General features: G+C 43.3%; 1 protein-coding gene across 1 annotated transcript in view; it reads left to right on the top strand.

The window, feature by feature from the left end:
- The first annotated feature begins 2,469 nt into the window (after positions 1 to 2,469).
- The window catches only part of LOC117667875 (complement C4-like), a 104,193-nt gene continuing 83,486 nt past the window's right edge, over positions 2,470 to 23,176 (top strand). Inside the window, exons 1-7 of the mRNA XM_060693346.2 lie at positions 2,470 to 2,602; positions 13,092 to 13,290; positions 16,767 to 16,956; positions 19,131 to 19,201; positions 19,371 to 19,459; positions 20,423 to 20,505; positions 21,816 to 21,912. Coding sequence (XP_060549329.2) covers positions 2,526 to 2,602; positions 13,092 to 13,290; positions 16,767 to 16,956; positions 19,131 to 19,201; positions 19,371 to 19,459; positions 20,423 to 20,505; positions 21,816 to 21,912 — 806 coding nt within the window. The 5' untranslated portion in view covers positions 2,470 to 2,525. The remainder of the gene's footprint in view (positions 2,603 to 13,091; positions 13,291 to 16,766; positions 16,957 to 19,130; positions 19,202 to 19,370; positions 19,460 to 20,422; positions 20,506 to 21,815; positions 21,913 to 23,176) is intronic.

The raw sequence follows: 23,176 nt of genomic DNA, 5'->3' as shown, positions 1-23,176 counted from the left end.
CACGGTTTAATCAACTGTCCTCTTGAGTTTCTGACCATCCCAGCAGACGCGCAAATAAAATGTTTACAAGCAACTAGACGAAAGTTTGTTTTCCTTATCAACTTGTATTTTACTCAATCATCAAGCTTAGTTTATTTTTCACAGCCCTCAGAATAACAACCAGACCTTGGCTGATCTGCTGGAATGACTCAAGCTCTCTTTTATTGCAGGGAATTTCCCTATTTCTCCACCATCGCTCAAGATTATCTTGATTGTTGCTTGGATGTTATTGTCTCTCCACCCTGGGTACAGCTGAAAGTCCTCATGACCCAGGCCGAACTCCTTGAAAGTTACAGTTCCAAGTTACTAATCCATATTAATACCAGGTGTAAATGAAAGAAAGCTGACGAGAGAAGGGGAGAAGTAAAAGGTTTGGTTTGATTTGATGGACTGGTTCTCACGTCATGCTGAAGCTGTTTTTTTTTTTTTCAGATTTGGCCACTTTAAGATGTGTGACACAGTGGTGAAATCCAAATTTTTTTACTACCGGTTCTGTGGGCTTGGTGGGCGTGGTATGGCTTGGTGGGCCTCGCAGGGGAAGGATACTGGAAAATCTCCATTCCCACCCCACTCCAGGGGAAGGATACTGCAAAATCCCCATTCCCACCCCACTCCAGGGGAAGGATACTGCAAAATCCCCATTCCCACCTCACTCCTGGGGGAAGGATATTGCAAAATCTCCATTTCCACCCCACTCTGGGGCCAGCCAGAGGTGGTATTTGGCGGTTCTCCGAACTGCTCAAAATATCCACTACCAGTTCTCCAGAACCTGTCAGAACCTGCTGGATTTCACCCCTGGTGTGGACTTCAATTCCCCGGATTCCCGTAGCCAGTTTGCTGGCTGGGGGAATTCTGGGAGTTGAAGTCCACACATCTTAAAACTGCCAAGTTTTTTAAACACTGTTAAAAAGGTTAAGAGGGCTTGAATATACATAGCAACAGATCATTAACAAACCATACTTTGGCTTCATCTGACCCACTGAGTTGCAATCTAATGAACTTCTGTTGGAAGAAATCTCCTTCTAGGTTCTGTTCCAAGTGGGGAAAAAGACACTGGAAACATGGAGACTGCTTGGAAAGATGGTTTAATGGTGGACAGGATCACATGGCTTGAGTTCCTGAACAGAAAAAAAGGGCAGATACAGTAAATCCTCGGGTTTTTATGCTCTCTCTGGCTTTACATTTCCTGGGCCCCCAAAACAGTATCCTAATTGGGGGTGGGGGTCTTAGCTAGCCTTGCTGGTTGATGGTCACATGTGCTTCCCAGGTCACGTGGTGAGTTTTGGTTGCTAGATGGGGCCCATTGTGTTAGTTTCTGTTGCTATTGTGTTGCAAATGTCCTTTGACAAAGGACTGGGTTTCTGCCTCTGGCCCATTGACAAAGGGTGGGGGGCAGGAAGGTGGGAGCTGCTTTGTCTGTAAAATATGCTTCTCCATTTTTCATCCAGGGAAATATAATATTCTGCCTTTTTTCATATTTCCTAAAATATTTCACTCTTCCAGGAAAGGGGTGGGTGCTAACTTCCTACACTTCATTGAAGGTAATTACTGGTAGTACATTGTACACAACCAGAATTGCATCAAGCCAGCTTTTAAATAACTAAATCAATTTTAAACCAGAACTGAGTCTGTTCATATGTGACACTAAATCACAAGCCAGCAACTGGAATAAGTCAAACTGTGGTTGATTTGAATTAAACTTGAACATAACTCATTGGAAGGATTTTGAAACTCTGGTTTATGGCTTCATGTGCTGAGCCAACCAATCCCATGATGGTTTGTTTGATGAACCACGATTAAACAAGCCATAACTAAGGGCAAGGTGCGCAGGTAGCCTTAGGATGCAGCATAAACTGCCACCTTTGAGTTGGACTACAGCTCCCATCATCCCAGTGGTGAAATCCAAATTTTTTTACTACTGGTTCTGTGGGCAAGGCTTGGTGGGTATGGTGTGGCTTGATGGGCGTGGCAGGGGAAGGATACTGCAAAATCTCCATTCCCACCCCACTCCTGGGAGAAGGATATTGGAAAAGCTCCATTCCCACCCCACTCTGGGGCCAGCCAGAGGTGGCATTTGCCGGTTCTCTGAACCGCTCAAAATTTCCACTACCGGTTCTCCGAACTGCTCAAAATGTCCGCTACCGGTTCTCCAGAACCTGTCAGAACCTGCTGGATTTCACCCCTGCATCACCCTCAGCCAACTGGGACAGAAGGGAGCATTATTCAATTCCATCAAACCTGAGGTTTTTTGAGACAGCTCCAACTGGAGAGCTCAAATAGAATTGGACTGAATTCATTGGGCAGCCAGGCTGAGTTTCGTAGCTCTTGCTAAGTTTTGCTTTCTTTTCAGCTGGAAATCTTCCAAGTTATCTGACTCACGCACTGTCTCCCCTCCCCATGCTTATCCCAGCAATTAATTGCAAAATCCTCTCGCAGTCTTGGCCAGAGCTGAAGAAAGCATCGGACAGGGCAGACGTGGTCCAGAGATGTCCTCTCAAAACCGGTTCCTTCTTTGGCTATCATGGATGGGAGTTTTGATAGCGATCAGCCATCAAGCACCAAGGTGGGTAAAGTCCAGCAAAAATACCAGCTTTTCTTCCTCAGTTATAATTCTCATCAGCAAGCTGCTGTTTTAGCACAGCAAAGACCATCCCCAGCATATCAAATCCCTCTTACAGCCTTTGCCCAATTTTGCTAAGTAAACCTTTACCTATTGGTTTCTGCTTCCCTCTGAGGTAAAGTCTCGGGGGGCAAAGTCCTAAAAGAGACTGCGACTTTTATTTTATTTAAATCCACTTGCATGCTGTGAGTTCCTAAATTCAGCCTCTGCTTTTTCTGTTTTCACTTGACTTAAACTCTCTTTGATTTTGCTTAAGGAAGGCTGGGAAAAAAAGCTTGTTAGGAAACCTGTTCTAGCTACATGAACACTACACATGCTTTGTCTTTCCTTTAAAATACAATTTCAAAATCGAACTGAACATTGTTGCAATTGTTAGTATTATTATTATGCAACCTTTTCAAGGTTTCTGTCTTTTTTTCTTTTTTTTTTTTTTTTGCATAGCAGGAAGTATGTGATGCGTTGTTACCATCAGGGCATTTAAATAAGACTTTTAAAATGAACAAGTATTAGAATGTTACTGTGTATGTTTAGATAATGAAAACGAAATAAACAATTTCTTTTTTAAAAACTTTGTTGGGACAAAGAATGTGTGGCTTTGGTTGGCAGGGAAGTTACCCCCAATAGTTTTACAATTCCTCTGTCCCAACAGGACCTGTTTAAGAATTATTAATTTTTTTGATTTAAGAATTTAAGAAGCAAAATGGTAGCTTTAAAAAACCCTCTTTTCCTCCTTAAAATGCCTCTGATTCCTGAGGGGTTCAATCTATTGGCAGCCGAGAGGTTTCATGCATTGCCATGTATTTTATTTTCTTATTTTGCAGGTAGTCCTCAACTTACAACCATTTGTTTAGCAACAGTTCAAAGTTACAACGGTACTGAAAAAAAAAATGACTTGAGGAACATTTTTCACACTTATGACCTTTACAGTAATCCTGTGGTCGTACGATCAAGGTAGAGGCAGATGTAGGGTCTCCTGCTTGGGCAGCGGGTTCAGTGGTGGGTTCCACCCGGTTCAGCCCGGTTCCCCAGAGCCAGTAGCGGTGACGATATGACATCACCAAACCGGTTCTGCGTTACTAGCTTAACAACGGCAGTGATTCATTTAATAACTGTGGCAAGAAAAGGTTATAAAATGGGGCAAAACTTAAAACTGTCTTGCTTAGCAATGGAAATTTTTGGCTCAGTTGTCATAAATCCAGGACTTCCTGTATTCTAGTGAGATAACCTGGTCACCATCATATTGCACAAACCACCAGAATAAACTGGTACAATACATGAACCCAGCCAATGTATTACTTTTTCAGTTAAACAAAGGTTAAACAAACCATAGCTCATCTGTTATACAAACATTGTCAAGGACTGGTTCACACATTGCAATAACCACCATAAAGGAGCTGCTTTCATGTGACTTATGAATCAGCCAGCCTGCACTACGATCTCCGGCTGAACAGAGCTAGCTGTCTAAACAATCTCTGGATATGGCTGAGTTTTCCTGAGGCTAAGAAGCTAGGAAGCTCTGTTCGAATCCACCATTTCTCAACTTTGGCAAATTTAAGATATGTGGACTTCCAACTCCCAGAATTCCCCAGCCAGCCACGTCCACACATCTTAAAAATAGCCCAGAGAGCTAGAAACTGCAGAGAGATGGCAAAATTTAACTGCTCTAACTAAAGAATAAAAAGAATTTATCGAATTTTGTTTGTACTTGGAAACCACTTCTGGACTTTATACTCAAAACGAACAAACAAAAAATGAAACTTTGATTTTAGGTTTCGATGATTAGATTAATGTGCTATTATAGAAATGGCTAGCACTTACTAAACATGTAAGGTGAAAAGTTGAGATTGTGACAGCACTTTGTATTCCACTGCACCAAAAAAAAGTTTCAGAACAACAGAATAACAGAGTTGGAAGGGACCTTGTAGGTCATCTAGTCCAACCCCCCGCCCAAGCAGGAAACCCTGCACCATTTCTGACAGGTGGCAGTCCAGTCTCTTCTTGAAAGCTTCCCGTGGCGAAGTTGGAAGTCCTAGCTATTTTTTCTTCTCCTTTTACCTTGCAGCCTTTCCCTTTCTTTTCTTTCTCCCTACCCCTTTGTTTCTATTTGTATTTTATATTATTGCAAGCTTCAATTAAAAAAAATAAAAAAGAGAAACACGCCACTATAGGATTGTTTAAACAAGGCTCGTGAAACATAAGGTTGTGCTGGAGGAGTTGTAGCTTATTATTAAGTCATGAATGCAAACAGGAAAATACAGATAGTCCTTGCCTTACAACCATATATTTAGCAACCGGTCGAAGTTGTGGAAAAAAAGTGACTCCTAACCGGTCTTCATACTTACAACGGTGACAGCGTCTCCACGATCCCAACATCAAACTTGCCAATCAGTGAGTTGCAGCATCATCTGATTGCCATTAGCAATCTTCTCAGCTGGCTTCTGACAAATTCAACGGGGAAGCCCACATTCGCTGAACAACTGCAGGGTTCTCTTAACAACTATTATGAGGTTTAGAATTTAGAATAACAGAATTGCAAGGGACCCTGGAGGTCTTCTAGTCCAACCCCCTGCTCAGGCAGGAAACCCTATACCAGTGATGGCTAACATTTTTGCCATTGCGTGCCAAAAGCGTGGGAGAGTGTGGGGGGGTTGCGTGCATGCCCACACCCATAATTCAATGTGCCCTGCCCCTGCGCGCATGCGTGCATGACCCCCCCGCACTCCCCCCGCTTATGGCATGTGATGGCACAGTGGGCCCGGTAGGCCCATTTTTCACCCTCCCCAGGCTCCAGAGGCTTTCTAGGAGACTAGGGAGAGCGAAAACAACCTCCCTCCCCCGCAGGCCCTCCGAAGGCTGAAAACACTCATTTCCCAACTTCTGGTGGGCCCAGGAGGCAAAAAATCAGCTGTCCGGCATGCATAGCCGTGCTGGAGCTGATCTAGGGCAACGCTCACGTGCCCACAGATATGGCTCCGCGTGCTACCTGTGGCACACGTGTCATAGGTTCGCCATCACGGCCCTATATCATTTCAGACAAATGCTTGTCCAATCTCTTCTTAAAAACTTCCAGTGTTGGAGCATTCACAACTTCTGGAGGCAAGTTGTTCCACTGGTTAATTGTTCTGATTGTCAGGAAATTTCTCCATAGTTCTAGGTTGCTTCTCTCCTTGATTAGTTTCCACCCTTTGCTTCTTGTCCTGCCCTCAGGTGCTTTGGAGAATAGTTTGCCTCCCTCTTCTTTGTGGCAACCCCTGAGATATTGGAACACTGCTATCATGTCTCCCCTGGTCCTTCTCTTCATTAAACTAGACATACCCAATTCCAGCAACTGTTCTTCATATGTTTTAGCCTCCCGTCCCCTAATCATCTTTGTTGCTCTTCCCTGCACTCTTTCTAGAGTCTCCACACCTTTTTTACATCGTGGTGATGTGAAAGGTGCTGGATCACGAGTGGGGAGACCCACCCATATTCTCATCCCTCTTTAGCCACAAGAGACCCTGACTGAGTTCCACCCTGACAGCCCCAGAACCAGATTGGGGATAATGGAGAGAGCGTGGCGACAGGAGTAAGAATATCCAGGGCCTAGTTTACTATCATAGAAGATCATAAAAGATTAGAAATAAATACAGGTAGTCTTCGACTTACGACCACAATGGAGCCCAACATTTCTGTTGCTAAGCGAGACAGTTACTGTAAGTGACTCACTGCCTTTGTTAAGTTAGCAACATGGCTGTTTGTTGTGGCCCGTACGCGGCCTGTGCGGCTGGTGGCTGATTCAGACAGCGAGGAGGCTGGTGTGCTGTGCTAGCAGCCTGTGCAGCTGGCACTCGAGTCGGACAATGAGGAGGCTGGAGAAGATGTGGTGCCAGAGGTGGGGATTCAACCAGGGCCTTCAGAACCTCCAGATGGTCCCTTAAGTGAAGAGGACGAAGAGGAGGAGCCTCTTCTCGATGCACGGATGCGCAGAGCTGCCAAAAGGCAGGAGTGGCTCCTCAGGAGGAGCTCTCCTTGAGAATAAGGCTTGGGGCTAATTGGCCACTCCCTTAACCTATTTAAGGAGGAACGCTGACTGAAGCAATTTGCAGGAAACAACTTAGTTCACATACCTTCATGTCTTCTCTTGCTTATCTTATCAGCTTCCTGCAAATTGCTTCTGGGCTTTCTGCCAATCCTAGTAAGATTAAGATTATTTATTCTTTAGATTCTTGCAGGCTGTTAAGAAATTTAATTAACAGCCTTTGTTTGAAAAAAACCCTGATTTTATTTTAGTAAACTAAGGTTTGTACAGACTTTGTGTGTGCTGCGTCCTTTGGGGTCCGTAGCTGGGGCAGAACTCTGTTAAGTGAATCTGGTTTCTCTGTTGACTTTGCTGGTCAGAAGTTTTCAAACGGTAATCAGATGACCCCGGCACACTGCAACCCTCATAAATACTTGTCAGTTGCCAAGCATTCAAATTCTGATCACATGATCATGGGGATGCTACAACAGTCGTAAGTGTGAAAAACAGTCATCGGTCACTTTTTTCAGTGCCGTTTTAACTTCGAAGGGTCACTAAAGGAACTGTTGTAAGTCGAGGTCTGCCTGTAAACCCACAGTAAGCAACATCACCTTCAGAGGTGGGTTTCAGCAAGTTCTGACCAGTTCTGGAGAACCGGTAGCGGAAATTTTTAGTTGTTTGGAGAAACGGTAGTAAACTTCTGACTGGCCCCACCCCCATCTATTCTCTGCCTCCCAAGTCCCAGCTGATTGGGAGGAAATGGGGATTTTGCAGTAACCTTCCTCTGGATTGGGGAGGAAATGGAGATTTTACAGTATCCTTCCCCTGGATTGGGGAGGGAATGGAGATTTTACAGTATCCTTCCCCTGCCACGCCCACCAAGCCACACCCACCAAGCCATACCCACAGAACCGGTAGTAAAAATTTTTGAAACCCATCACTGATCATCTTGGTTAGTTTCTCCAGCCCATGACACTGTCCATCTAAAGCAGAACAGGGGTGGTGAAAAGAAAAAGCCTTCACTCCTTTTCAGGGACCGCAACTAAGAAAACCTATCATCCGCACCCCCTCCCTTTTTACTCACACCATCTCTTATTGTTGGGCATACTTTGAGTGGGCAGGTTCTACTTGGAGTAAACAGACCTCCAATTTACATGTTTCCCCAAAAATAAGATCCTGTCTTATATTTTTTGAACCCCGAAATAAGCACTTGGCCTTATTTTCGGGGAGGTCTTATTATTTTGGGGTGCGTGGAGCAAGACGGGGCTCCTCTTGCCATCTTACCTGATTTCCAGCTCTGTCTCCCTAACCCTAATATTTTCGGGGAGGGCTTATTTTCAGGGGGGGCTTATTTTAGCACATGCGCTCAAAAGCCCAATTGGGCTTATTATCAGGGGATGTCTTATTTTCGGGAAAAAGGGTAGCAGGAATCTCGGCCTTAATGTTTAACAAGCTTCCAAAGCAATAAACAAGGCCTTAAATTTGTTTCATGGATATATATATATATATATATATATATATATATATATATATATATATATATATATATATATATATTAATCCTCATCTAATCCAATGTGTAAATCGGAGTTTAAGCAATTTTGAAAAGTCCAGAATGGATACTGGTATAAAGGACTTTGAAGTTAGGAAGGAGTGGCGGGGGGGGGGGGATTGGAAGCATCGGAATGTCTACAATTCAGCCAACATCAATATTGCGAAATTGTGGAAACCGCACTCTCTGGTCCTTGAAAGCTTCTTGTTTGTTTTGAATGGAAAGACCATAAATCCAGTCCATAAACAGCATTTGATAGATTGCAACCATATCTTCGAAGGGAGAGAACTTGCCTGATTTTGCATACATGTCTATGGATTTGTGTGTGTGTGTGTTTGTATGTGTGTGTATGCATATCTGTATACTTTGTGCCCTGGTAGATTAGATTAAATATAGCTGTATTCTACAGCTGTGTTAGATTACAATTTTTGGCTTTCCCTGTTGGGCCAAGCAAAGATCAACCAAATAAACAAAAAGAAATAGGTTTATCTGACATCCTGTCTGAACACAGTCCAAACGCATTCAAAATTACCAAATAAAAATTATGCAAAAGTAACGAGTTTAGTATGCATCAGAATATCTTTCTTATCATGTAAAAATCACAGCCATATAGCTATAAAATCGTACACAAATATACCTGACAACTGCTCTATCTGAGGTACAGGTAGTCCTGGATTTACAACAGTTCTTTTAGTGGACCATTCAGAGTTACAACATCACTGGAAAAAGTGACTTAGGACCATTTTTCATACTTATGACCATTGCGGCATCTCCAGGGTCAGGTGATCAAAATTCAGATGCTTGGCAACTGACTCATAATTATGATGGTTGAAGTGTTCCGGAGTCATATGAACCTCTTTTTGCAACCTTCTGACAAGCAAAGTCAGTGGGGAAACCAGCTTCACTTAACAACCATGTTTCTAACTTACCAACTGCGACGATTCACTTCACAACTCTGGCAAGAAAAATCGTGAAATGGGGCAAAACTCAACTTAACTTCAGTTAGCAACAGAAAAGTTGGGGGTCAATTGTGGTCATAAGTTAATGACTACCTATCACAAAACAGCCCTACCATTTCATTTTACTAACTACCATACTGCCGTGTACCTTTAAATTTAAATTTAATGTGAGTTTTTAGATCAATATTTTTTTCAAGCTTGGCAACTTAAGGAGGTGGGGACTTCAACTCCCAGAATTCCCCAGCCAGCATGCTTTAGATCTTTCTTAAAAGCAGCCAGTGATATACTGACCAGCATTGAGTGAAGAAGCTTGATAATTAGGGCCAAGCCAAAAGGCTACCATAACAAGAGAAATAGTGGGGAAATATAGATAGTCAGACAATAATAATTCTAGGACTTTTTAGAGAGACTATGTTTTGAGAGCATCCACCCAAATGTTTTGCCAAATGTCAACTTGCTGACTGGCTAGCAAAAATATGCATCTTGTCCCACAAATCCAGCTCAAGCCAAGAGGATTGCAAAAGGCTACCATTTTTTTTTTTTAAAGAGAGATTTAGGGAAGATTTTGGAAATGTCAGCCATGAATTATAGCTAAAAATGGTAATTAAAAAAAATTATAAGCACTAGAAGAAAAATTTAAAAACTTGATAAAGATTCCTTTTTTAAAAAAAAAAAGTACAATTTTATTGAGCATTTGCCTTATAATAATAGCAAAATCTAATACAAACTAAACTTTTAAAAAGTGAAGAGAAAGGAGAAAAAGAGAACAGAGAAGAAAAAAAATGTAATAAACAGAAAAGTTTATAAAGAAATCTCTTCCAAATTTTGTTGCAAGTATAAAAAAAATTAACACCCCCAACAATTACTTTTTAATCTCATATTCTATCTATGGTATCTTTTTAGTCCTGGTATCAGCAGAAAGCCCAGAAGTAGCAATATATAGTATCTTATTCAAACCTCAATCAAATAAACCAGTTTTATATGCCTTCCTTTTACTTCTACCAATTTTCATTTAAATGTTGTCATAGGATTTGATTTCTCTTAATTTTTTCGTAGCCCATTATACTGAGTTCTTCGTAGCTTGAAGTAAATTCACCCAATGAAGATTTTTCAAACCTGTCTTCCTGAAGGTTTCTAATAGCTTTAGAATAGTTAATAGGCAATTTCAGAAAATCTCCGCAGCAATTGCAAGTGAGATGGCTAATCCCATTGTTTCTGCTGCTCAAACACACAGAAAATCACTGTTTTGTGGTCTCTTTGAGAGGACCAGCCATCCGGAGCACATCTGGGCAATCTCCCATCTTTTCCATTTCAGGAGAGATTCCAAGGAACTGGTCTTCTCATCAATTTCTTGATCTTTGCCATGATTGTCAGCTCTGCAAAACAGGTTGCCATACCTCCCCCAAAGTCCCAAAAACTTACTTAAAATTCCTAAGCCTTAGAAGGGGTGGGAAAAAAACCCTTGGATATCACTATATATCTTTATGACTTTTTGATTGGGCTGTTTTATGATCTTATCTGTGTTTAATTATTGTTTACGGCTATGTAAAATTACTGCAGACATTTTATGGTTGATGTTGTAACACGTCAAGAATCTCTTGATTGTGACAACTAAAAAAGAAGAAATATAAATAAATAAGAGGACCAGCATGTACTCTGCAAAGTTAAAAGTTGTTGTTTCCTTCCCAATCTCCTGAGGTTTTTTGAGAGTGAATGGAGGTAACTGTCAGCAGTGTATACTTGGATTTTTAAAAAGCCTTAGACTAACTTGTTTATCAAAGGCTGTCAGTAAATAGAGCAGCCATGGAGATAAAAGGAACCATTTTTATACAAACTGCTTTCTTGTTAGCAAAGAAAACATAAAGGATAAGAATTAATGGACAAGTTTTCCAATGGACTGAGGTAAAAAGTGAGCTTTGTTAAAGATTTGTGTTGCCTTGCAACTGGCGCCTTAATAAATGTTCTTGACTTAAAAGATAAGATTAGTGATACAATTAGTCCTTGACTTATGACCACAACTGAGCCCAACATTTCTGTTGTTAAGCAAGACAGTTGTTAATTGAGTTTTATTCCACTTTACGACCTTTCTGGCCACAACTGTTAAGTGAATCACAGCAGTTGCTAAATTCGTAGCAAGACTGTTCAATGAATCTGGCTTCCCCACTGACTTTGCTTATCAGAAGGTCGCAAACAGGATCATGTGACCCCGTGGATACTGCAACCGTCATAAATATGAATTAGTTGCTAAGCGTCCACATTTTGATGACATGACGACGGGGATGCGGCAACAGAGCCTTGGTGGCGCAGCAGACTAAAGTGCTGTTAAGTAGCACCATCTGCCTGCAAATACTGCAAGTTCACATCTCACCAGGCTCAAGGTTGACTCAGCCTTCCATCCTTTCGAGGTAGGTAAAATGAGGACCCGGATTATGGGGGCAATAAGCTGACTTTGTATAAAAAAGAACACCACTTGGGGGGTGGGGCCGAAAGCCCTACTAAGCAGGTATATACAAAAGTATGAAGGCTATTGCTTAACGCATTGTAAGCCGCCCTGAATCTCCAGAGAAGGGCGGCACATAAATCGAACCAATAAATAAACCAATAAAAACAGTCCTAAGTATGAAAAACAGTCAGAACAAGTCACTTTTTTTCAGTGCTGTGGTAACTTTGACCGGTCACTAAACAGACAGTTGTAAGTCGAGGACCACATGTAATTATTCAGTGTGATAAAACCCAAATGCAATTGTCAGGAGCTCACCAAGTTAAACTGGTGAACTGATAAAAATGTAAATGTGAATGTGAAAATTAAATTGGTTGGTGGTCACTCAAATGCCAAAATGTGGTTCCATTTAAGTATGGAAATTGACTGAGCTGTTTTTTCCCTCCTTCCGAGTACACAAAAGCTGTTGTGTAAGAATTTGATGTCCTTTAAAAAGTAAAGGGACAAAAACATGTAAATGCTATGCCAATGCCAGAAAATAGCTCAGCCAATCTGTGTCACAATGGTGTTGCATCATTGCACTCAGCTGTTCTCCAGAAATGTTAAGGGTGGCCCTCAGTGCCATTAAAGGTTTGCCTCACAAACCTTCACCACATTGTTACCACAATGCCACATCTGTCCTAAAGGGATTTGGGCATGGGTGAAATGTAAAATTTGTTACTACCTGTTCTGTGGGCGTGGCTTGGGGGGTAATGTGACTGGGTGGGCGTGGCCAACTTTTTTTTTTTTTAACTTTTCAAAGCATTTTTTCTAATGCTTTGAAAAGCCTCTGCCAATCAGGCAACTCAGCTGGGATCGTCAGAGAGGCTTTTTAAAAAATACCTCTCTGCCAATCAGGCAATTCAGCTGGGATCGTCAGAGACTTTTCAAAGCATTTTTTTAACCACCTCTTTGGCCAAGAGGTTGCAGAAAAAAATGCTTTGAAAAGCCTCTGAGGATTCCAGCTGAGCCGCGCGATCATCAGAGGCTTTTTTTTATTTTTAAAAGCATTTTTTCGTCGGAAGAGGTTGTAGAAAAAATGCTTTGAAAAGTTAAAAAAAAAAGCCTCTGATGATCATGTGGCTCAGCTGGGCATGTGGGGGGGGGGCAGGGATTTTTGATAGCGGTTCTCCGAACCACCCGCCACCATCGCTACCGGAGCATTTCACCCCTGGATTTGGGGTTCTCAGCCCCTTCCAGGAGGCATCTCAGATGCCCACCCGATGCCTGCCCAGTGTGAATGCCAGCCATCTGTTTGTGAGTCACAGTTAGGCTCCACACTTTGTGTTAATGTGGCTTAATTAGTTTTGGCTTCTCTGGTCTTCTTTTCCAATTTCCATTTTTTTTCTTTTTTTCTTTTTTTGACGAGCTTGCAAAAATTTAAACGTTGAAGGAAGTTGATGGCCCTCGCTATGAAATATTCTTGCTCTTCCCCGATGCTGCAGATTGGTGATAGTTGCCCCCAGCGTGGTGACAGTGGGAGCAGAGGTGCGGATTGTGCTTCAGGTTGACGACGCTCCATCGGGGCTCAAGGGCAGTGTCTTTTTCCAAAATGAGTTGACCGGACAAAAATGTTCTGAACAAACACCATTCAGCCTTCAGTCTGTTGAGTCCAAAAAATTTGTGCAAGATGTGACCTTGAAGGTAAGACTGGAATCTGGGAAGATTGCATGTTCCACCCCTAGGAGAGAAAAGAAATGGATTCACTCACAGAGTTGTGCCGCCCTGAGTCTTCGGAGAGGGGCAGCATATATAATTAAGTTAATTTAATTTAATTAAATTAAATTGGAAGGGGTCTTGGAGGTCATCTAGTCCAACCCCCCCAGCTCGAGCAGGAGACCCAATATCATTTCAGACAAATGGCTATCCCATCTTTTCTTAAAAGCCTCCAGTGATGGAGCACCCAAAACTTCTGAAGGCAAATGATTCCACTGGTTAATTGTTCTAATTATCAGGAAATTTCTCCTTAGTTCTAGGTTGCTTCTCTCCTTGATCAGTTTCCATCCATTACTTCTTGTCCTGAATCCGGGCGAACCGGTAGAAACCCACCAGGGGTGGGTTCTACTTACCTTTACTGCCGGTTCGTAACGGGTTTTTTTTTTTTTTTGTGGGAAACGGGCCCAAATGGCTCTTTGAGTGTTTAAGATTGCAGACCCCTGAACTAGAAGACTACCAAGGTGCCTTCCAACTCTGTTATTCTGTTATAAAACCAGGCTAAGACAAGATCTGACTTGCTTGAGATATGAAATCCTCAAGTTCAGATGCACTGTTTCTTTCCTCTTCACTGCCTGGTTTGGGATAAACGATAGTTTGCCAGCCAGCCGTTCTCTTCAAGCCAGAATTAAAAATTAGCCACAGAGTTTCTGCAGGCTCTTCCTGCACTTCTGAAAACACTGGCTGGCTGAGTGATCAGCTGTTGCTCTTAAAATGGCCTGTGAAATAATCTGCTGATACCAACAAGTCACAGATTGACAAGGAACAGAAATGGATCTGTGATCTGTTGTTGTTTTCCGGATTGGATGCTGACAGTTCAGAATCGCTGTACCAGCCTGGAACTGCCATGCAGAACTTGAAGGAGGAAGTTGATGGGGGGAAAAGGGATATATTGTGCATGTGGGGAAAGGCTTGAAAAACATGAAAAAAGGGAAATACTGCCTTGAAATAGCCTGAAGTTCCAGTAAATGGGTAATAAAAATTGACATAATGATCCCTGTTCGGTGATCAAGGGGAAAGTTCTGCTTTTCACACAAACGCTAACAGTCATTTACAGAGATATCACCTGTTTTTCTGAATGCTTTTATTGTCTACCTTTATCTGTATTCAGTAGATGAGGATTATTACACTGGGATTTATCTCTCTTCCCAGGATGCTAAAATCCACAAAGGGATTTTTCCCACTGAAATCTGGCAAAACACCTGTGAGGCTCTTTAGGCTAAACAAAACAAATTTTGCTGCTAAGCAGGAATTTAAAAAGTAAGGTTCCATATTTAGGCAAGAAAAACAAAATGCACAGGTACAGTATATGTGGTACCTTGTTCAACAATAGTAGGTGTGAGAGGGATCTTAGAGTGCTAATGGACAATCACTTAAATATGAGCCAGCAATGTGATTCAACTGCCAAAAAAAAGCCAACACAGTTCTAAGCTGCATTAACAGAGGGATAGAATCAAGTTCTATCATGTGAAGTGTTCATATTAATATGTGGAGACAATGAGCTATGGCAGTGATTCTCAACCTTGGCGAGTTTAAGCTGTATGGACTTCAACTCCCAGGATTCCCTAGTAACCTGACTGGAGAATTCTAGGAGTTGAAGTCCATACAGCTTAAACTCGCCAAGGTTGAGAAGCACTGGGTTACAATATGGGGAACTCTGCAATTGACTCTTTGCATTTTATACTTTATTAGTTTCATCAAAATATAAAATACAGAAGTAGAAGGAAAAATAAAAATGATGGAAAAATAAAAATGATGGAAAAATAAAGGAGGAAAGGGGGAAAAGAGGGAAGTGTAGGATAGAGGGGAGAAATGAAAAATATTGACTTCCAACTCCTTTTGTACACATGTAAAAGGTATAGATAAACCAGGGGTCTCCAACCTTGGCAACTTTAAGACTTGTGTACTTCAACTTCCAGAATTCCTCAAATTCCACAAAGCTGGCTGAGGAATTCTGGGAGTTGAAGTTCACAAGTCTTAAATTTGCCAAAGTTGGAGACCGTTGGTATAGATAGTGATATAGATACTATATATAGTGAGGAAAAGTCCCCCTTTCCCTATTTTGATATCAGAATTTCTCTGACAATGTATAATTCTACGTCAGCGATGGCCTGGCCTAGCATGTGTGTAAACGGAGCTTCGCACGTGAGGGGAGGGTGCTTGCGTTCACGTGAGCAGCAGCCATTTTAGCGCTCGCGCAAGTGGAACTTCACTCATGCGGCTTACCTATCTCTTCCACGGTTTGGTTTCGAACAGCCCGGTAGTGAGCTGCGGCCCAGGGTTTGGGAACCCCTGTTCTACGTTATCTGTCTTCTTCCCTCTCTGCCAAAAAAGCCAAAGCATTTCTAGGCTGCATAAACAGAGGGATAGAATCAAGATCATATGAAGTGTTAATACCACTTTATAATGCCTTGGTAAAACCACACTTGGAATACTGCATCCAGTTTTGGTTGCCACGATGCAAAAAAGATGTGGAGACTCTGGAAAGAGTGCAGAGAAGAGCAACAAAGATGATTAGGGGACTGGAGGCTAAAACATATGAAGAACAGTTGCTGGAATTGGGTATGTCTAGTTTAATGAAGAGAAGGACTAGGGGAGACATGATAGCAGTGTTCCAATATCTCAGGGGTTGCCACAAAGAAGAGGGAGGCAAACTATTCTCCAAAGCACCTGAGGGCAGGACAAGAAGCAAAGGGTGGAAACTAATCAAGGAGAGAAGCAACCTAGAACTATGGAGAAATTTCCTGACAATTAGAACAATTAACCAGTGGAACAACTTGCCTCCAGAAGTTGTGAATTCTCCAACACTGGAAGTTTTTAAGAAGAGATTGGACAAGCATTTGTCTGAAATGGTAAAGGGCCATGATGGCGAACCTATGGCACGTGTGCCCAAAATGACATGCGGAGCCTTGTTGCATGGCACGCGCTACGTTGCCCGTTCCTCTTCCGGGTTTCCGGTGCTCATGCGCGCACAACGATCAGCTAGCCTTTTTGCATGTGGCAGTGCCAAAAACTGGAAGAGCTGGTCTTCCATTTTCCTGCGCGAGCATGTGTGCCAGTCAGCTGATCGTCACGCACACATGTGTGCCAGAAACCTGGAAGACTAGCTGGCTGGCGCACATGTGCGAGCCGGAAACCGGAAGTTCATTTTCAAGCGTGCTCATGCGCCCTGGGCAGATCCTCTTCCAGGCTGTGGCCCAGACCAGCGCGCGCAAAGCACACACAGACAAAGCTCTCCCTTTTTGGCACTCAGTGCCAAAAAGGTTGACCATCACTGGTATAGGGTTTCCTGCCTGAGCAGAGGGTTGGACTAGAAGACCTCCGAGGTCCCTTCCAACTCTGTTATTCTATTCTATTCTCCAGAAGGTATCGTTTGCTCTCAGGTCTAACTGTTTTCATTCATGCAGGTGACACAGCAGTTTTTTGACCGTTGCGGTTTGAGCTCCCAGCGGCGAAGCCACTACATCCAACTGGTGGCCTACAGTTCTCAGCTCAACACCCCCAGGAACATTCAAACCCTCAACCTGCGTTGGAGTGCCCGAGAGGGTTACCTGTTGCTACAGACTGACAAGCCCATTTACACCCCCCAGCAAAAGGGTGAGTCCACCTCACACGCGTCTTGCAATTTACCTTGCTCTGTTCTTTTTCGTTTATCCTGTTTAAAAAAAAACCCCACCTTTATTGAACAATGATGCAGCTTATACAGACAGAAATATATATTCACTTTCCAGTTACTGAGGTTGTGCAATTATAGGTAGTCCTCGACTTACAACTGTTCATTTAGTGACCATTCGAAGTTAAAACCGCACTGAAAAAAGGTCACTTATGACTGTTTTTCACACTTATGACCATGACAGCATCTCCATGGTCACACGATCAAAATTCTGATGCTTGGCAACTGACTCATATTTATGACGGTTGCAGTGTCTCTAGGTCACATAATTCCCCTTTGTGACCTTCTAAGAAGGAAAGTCAATAGAGAAGGCAGATTCACTTAACAACCAGGTTACTAATTTAACAGCTGCAGCGATTAACCACTGTGGCAAGAAAGGTCATAAAATGGGTCAGAATTTACTTAACAACTGCCTTGCTTTGCAACAGAAATGTTGGGCTCAATTGTGCTCATAAGTTGAATACTACCTTTATTACTCAACATTTTATTTATTTATTTATATCCTGCCTTTATTAATTTTTGCCAGTCAAGGTGGCAAACACACACAATACTCCTCCTCCTCCTCCTCCTATTTTCTTCGCAACAACAACCCTGTGAGGTGGGTTGGGGTGAGAGATTGTGACTGGGCTAAAGTCATCCAGTCATCTTTCACGTCTATGGCAGAAATAGAACTCGCAGTCTCCAGGCTTCTAACCTGGTGCCTTCACCACTAGTTGCCATTAGTAAATCTCTAGGTTGGGTGTCAGCAACCTGCGGCTCCGGAGCTGCATGCGGCTCTTTGGGCCCTCTGCTGTAGCTCCCTGTCCCATCACTGGCTGGCCCCACCCCTCGCCCTCCCCTCCCAGTCACTCCTTGCCTAGCCTTGGAAATCAGAGAGATACAGAGAGAGCGGGAGAGAGGGGGAGAGAGAAACATAGATACACAGAGAGAAAGAGATACAGGGGGGGAGAGAGAGACATAGAGAGATACAGAGAGAGGGGGAGAGAGAGACATAGATACACAGAGAGAAAGAGATACAGGGGGGGAGAGAGAGACATAGAGAGATACAGAGAGAGCGGGAGAGAAGGGGAGAGAGGGGGAGAGAGAGACATAGATACACAGAGAGAAAGAGATACAGAGGGGGGGAGAGAGAGACATAGATACAGAGAGGGGGGAGAGAGGGGGAGAGAGAGACATAGATACACAGAGAGAAAGAGATACAGAGGGGGGGAGAGAGACATAGAGAGATACAGAGAGAGGGGGAGAGAGGGGGAGAGAGAGACATAGATACACAGAGAGAAAGAGATACAGAGGGGGGGAGAGACATAGAGAGATACAGAGAGAGGGGGAGAGAGGGGGAGAGAGAGACATAGATACACAGAGAGAAAGATACAGAGGGGGGGGAGAGAGAGAGAGAGATACAGAGAGAGGGGGAGAGAGGGGGAGAGAGAGACATAGATACACAGAGAGAAAGAGATACAGAGGGGGGAGAGAGACATAGAGAGATACAGAGAGAGCGGGAGAGAGGGGGAGAGAGAGACAGATACACAGAGAGAAAGAGATACAGAGGGGGGAGAGAGAGACATAGAGAGATACAGAAGAGGGGGAGAGAGAGACATAGATACACAGAGAGAAAGAGATACAGAGGGAGGGGAGAGAGAGACATAGATACACAGAGAGAAAGAGATACAGAGGGAGGGGAGAGAGAGACATAGAGAGATACAGAGAGAGGAAGAGAGAGAGAGAGAAAAGGATTTTGTGGTTCCCGGTGTTTTTTAACAACCGGTTCTCTGCCCTAAGGACCGACTGGCTAGGCATGGCTAGGGGGGGTCATGTGACTGGTTGGGAGTGAGTGACGATGAGTTGACCTCGCCCAGCCAGGTTTTGTGGCTCCCGGTGGGTTTTTTTTGTGGGAAATGAGCCCAAATGGCTCTTTGAGGGTTTAAGGTTGCAGACCCCCTGCTCTAGGTCAACTCAAGGTGATGTACATACAGTTACATAATGATCCCAACCTCCTGTTTCCCCCACTACAACCACCCCTGTAAGGTAGGTTCTGGATTTGCCTTAGCACTTCGCTCCCTTCTTTCTCTTACACTCCACTTTCCTTCATTTATTCCAGTGAACTTCCGAGTCTTCCCTCTGGATCACAAGTTACGGCCCACCAATAATCCCGTTGTTATCACTGTGAAGGTAATGAGCAAGAGAATTCAATTAAAACGCCGTGAAGCAGAACCTGATAAAACTTTTTTTTTTTTTAAAAGAATATACTAATTGGAGCATTATACATGGGAAACTTGCTACTTCAAACACCTTTTGCTTTATGAAATTCACTCACTGTGTTCCTGTTTCACTCCCTCAGAATCCACGGGGATTTCAGGTCAAGAAGATCGAACGCACAGCACTCAAATCTGTCATAACTGACCATCTGACCATTCCTGATGTGGCTGAGTACGTTTCAGTTTAAACCCTGATTCTCTGTGCGTTACTGGTGATTATTTACTATCGCAGTTCTGAACGAACGACAAGCCGAGATAAGGATTGCAACTTTCAGCTTTTCCCGAAACACAAATGCAGTGATGTTGAAGGGTGAAATTGAGATTTTTTTACTCTGGTCTGGCAGTCCTAAACCGTGCAATTATTTCAAATGCATTTAATCAAGTCTACTGCTTAATTCCCAGCATTGCTAATGCTGGGAAAGATTGAGGGCAAAAGAAGAAAGGGACGGCAGATAACGAGGTGGCTGGATGGAATCACTGAAGCAGTCGGCGTGAGCTTAAATGGACTCCAGGGGATGGTAGAGGACGGGAAGGCCTGGAGGAATGTTGTCCATGGGGTCGCGATGGGTCGGACACAACTTGGCAACTAACAACAACAAGAATACTATTTAATTCGGCATTCTAGTTGTCCCATTCTAGTTATTATGCCAGGAGACTTTTAGAACCTGGATAGGGAGAAACAGATTCAGATTCACTGTCGCAAGACTACCTGGCTTGGGGAAGTTTCCACTGTTTGTGTTATCTAAGGCAGCGGTTCCCAACCCCGGGCCACGGGCCACTATTGGACCATGGCCTATTTGGAACCGGGCAGCATGAGCAGTGGGCTGGTGTGCAAATCCGTGCATACTGCACACACCTACTCTGGCCCGCCACTTGTGCAAGTCGAGCTGCGCGCACATCCGTATGTGTGCCAGTCCGCCACTCACACGGCTCGGTTCCCCTCTCCCCTCCCAGCCAGGCCGCCAAGCCACAAAAGTTGAGGACCGCTGATCTAAAGGACTTTGGATACAAATGGTCCCCAACTTACGACTGGTGACTTGGCAACTATTCGAAGTTATGACTGACCTCAAAAAAGGTGCTTACATTTCTATACACAACTAAGGTTTCCTTTTGTTCTCGTTTCTCTTCTATTCAGGCCGGGCATTTGGACTATCACAGCCAACTTTGTCCGTGCACAGGGTTACAACACAACCACTGAGTTTGAGGTGAAAAAATATGGTAGGTTCTGAGATAGCTGCACTCTGGTTCTGTTCTCAAATATACACAGGAAGCCAGAAGAAATTATATCTATCTATTGCCCCCACTGGCAAGCTCTATCCTGCCCCAGGTATAATGCCACCTGGAAGGGACCTTGGAGCAGGGGTGGGTTCTACTTACCTTTACTATTTGTTCGCAATGGGGCCATGCATGTCCTCTTCTGCGCATGCGCAGAAACATTTTGATGATGTAGCCTCCCGCCAGTTTTACTACTGGTTCTATAGAACCGGTGCAAACCGGGGGCAACCCACCACTGCCTTGGAGGTCTTCTAGTCCAACTCTCTGCTTAGGAAGAAAACCCTGGCCTATAACATTTCAGACAAACAGTTGTTGAATCTCGTCTTAAAAACTTCCAGTGTTGGAGCATTCACAACTTCTGGATGCGATGTCAGCACTTCAACCTGCATTTACTCTAGTGCTGACATAAGAAGGAGAAGAGGGGGCAGCTGGCAAGAGGACGCTTGACTTCTCACCTACTTATTTTCCCTGAAGATAATGTCCCCTAGGAGATGAGATGGGAGGGGGGACATTCCTGGGAGCTGAAGTACTAGATATGGGGAGAGTGATTTGGAAGAGGGCCAATGAGACGCCGAGAATTGGGGAACGGAAAGGGAAGGTTTGGGGTCAGGAAGTCAGTGTTAGCTACGCCATGATCGGGGACAGGTTGTCGTGCTTAATAAAATGAAAGATTTCTTCAAAGACTATTTGTTTGGAAATGCAATTTATTTTATTTGAGACGACATCGAAACCTGACAGGCAAGTTGTTCCACTGATTAATTCTGCTGTCAGGAAATTTCTCCTTAGTTCCAGGTTGCTTCCCTCCTTGATTAGTTTCCATCCATTGTTTCTTGTCTCGCCTTCTGTTGCTTTGAAGAATAGTTTGACTCCCTCTTCTTTGCGGCAGCCCCTGAGATATTGGATATTGGAGATATTCTTTTCATTAAGCTTTTTTATTAAAGAAGAGAATATTTGTAGCCCAAGATTGAACTGTGGAGTGCTCGGTGGTCTCTGAAAGTGACTGTTTGCTTCCAGACATTTCATTACCTTACTAGATAACCTCATCAGTGCTAAAAAGTGTGAGGTTTGCTCCCTGCTTATATACAGTAGCTTGCTCTGCCAGTGTTATTGGGGATGTGTGGTTTTCTCCTGAATGATTCCTTGATTAGAGTATTGTTTTCTGCTTGGAACAGGAGCAAAGTATTGTTTTCATGCAGATCAAAGATACAGTATGGATGAAACTCAATTTTCTATCTCTTCCTTTCTCTCATCAGTCCTGCCTCATTTCGAGGTGAAGATTGTCCCAGAGCAGAAATACATCCTGGTCACTGGACAGCAAACATCTAACTTGCAAATTAACATTCAGGCTAAGTAAGCAACTCCTTCTTATTCAATGGATTCTCTAACCGTGATATGTTCAGACTGTAAAGTTTTCAGAGATAGCTGCAAAGTAAGGCAACGGACAACTGCAAGCATGAAATGAAGGCAGTTTTCCTTTGGGAGAGGAGAGCTGAACTGCCATTCTCATCATAAGCCTAGGAAAAATAGATGCAAAATAGGTCAGGGAAGGTTCTCAAAATTTTAGATGACAACGTGGGTGTTATGGTGGAGTGTGAGAGGGGAGGGGAGGGGAAGAGAAGGGAAGGGAAGGCAGGGAGGGAGGGATGAAGGTGGGTGAATTAATGGAAGGAGAGGAGGGGAGAGGGGACGAGGAAGATGTGTGGATTAATGGAAGAAAAGGGGAAAGGAAAGGAAAGGAAAGGAAAGGAAAGGAAAGGAAAGGAAAGGAAAGGAAAGGAAAGAAGGAAAGAAGGAAAAAAGAAAAGGAAAGACGGAAGGTGTGTGGATTGATGGAAGGAAAGGAAAGGAAAGGAAAGGAGGAAGGTGTGGGGATTGATGGAAGGAAGGGAAAGGAAAGGAAAGGAAAAAGAAAAGAAAGGAAAGGAAAGGAGGAAGGTGTGGACTGATGGAAGAAAAGGGGAAAGGAAAGGAAAGGAAAGGAAAGAAGGAAAGGAGGAAAAAAGAAAAGGAAAGGAGGAAGGTGTGTGGATTGATGGAAGGAAAGGAAAGGAAAGGAAAGGAAAGGAAAAGAAAGAAAAGGAGGAAGGTGTGTGGATTAATGGAAGAAAAGGGGAAAGGAAAGGAAAGGAAAGGAAGGAAAGGAAACGAAAGGAAAGGAAAGGAAAGGAAAGGAGGAAGGTGTGGATTGATGGAAGAAAAGGAGAAAGAAAAGGAAAGGAAAGGAAAGGAAAGGAAAGGAAAGGAAAGGAAAGGAGGAAGGTGTGTGGATTGATGGAAGGGAAGGGAAGGGAAGGAAAAAGGAAGGTTAATATTTCTAGTGTCTTGTTCTTGGGTATCTTAAAGATGATAATGCAAAAAAGGAGCGTGTTATAACATTGTTTGATTAAAGAAAATTACCAGTAGCCAGATGGCATAATTCTAACTATCCAGCAGGAAGTTTCTAATGCTGGAAAAGGTGGAAGGAAAGAGAAGAGGAGAACAACCAAAAGTGGACAGAGTCAGTTATAGTGGTGATGGGGACACAGCTGCAAAACCTGAAGGACCAGGTTAGGGACAGAGCCTCATGGAGAAAAATCTAATGGTGGAGTTGCTAAGAGATAACATCAACTTGATA

This window comes from Pantherophis guttatus, chromosome 2 (assembly GCF_059756535.1).
Source record: "Pantherophis guttatus breed Tessera chromosome 2, ASM5975653v1, whole genome shotgun sequence".
Taxonomy (NCBI): Eukaryota; Metazoa; Chordata; class Lepidosauria; order Squamata; family Colubridae; genus Pantherophis; species Pantherophis guttatus.
Note: the sequence above shows the minus strand (reverse complement) of the source record. Positions and strands in the feature narration are given on the sequence as shown.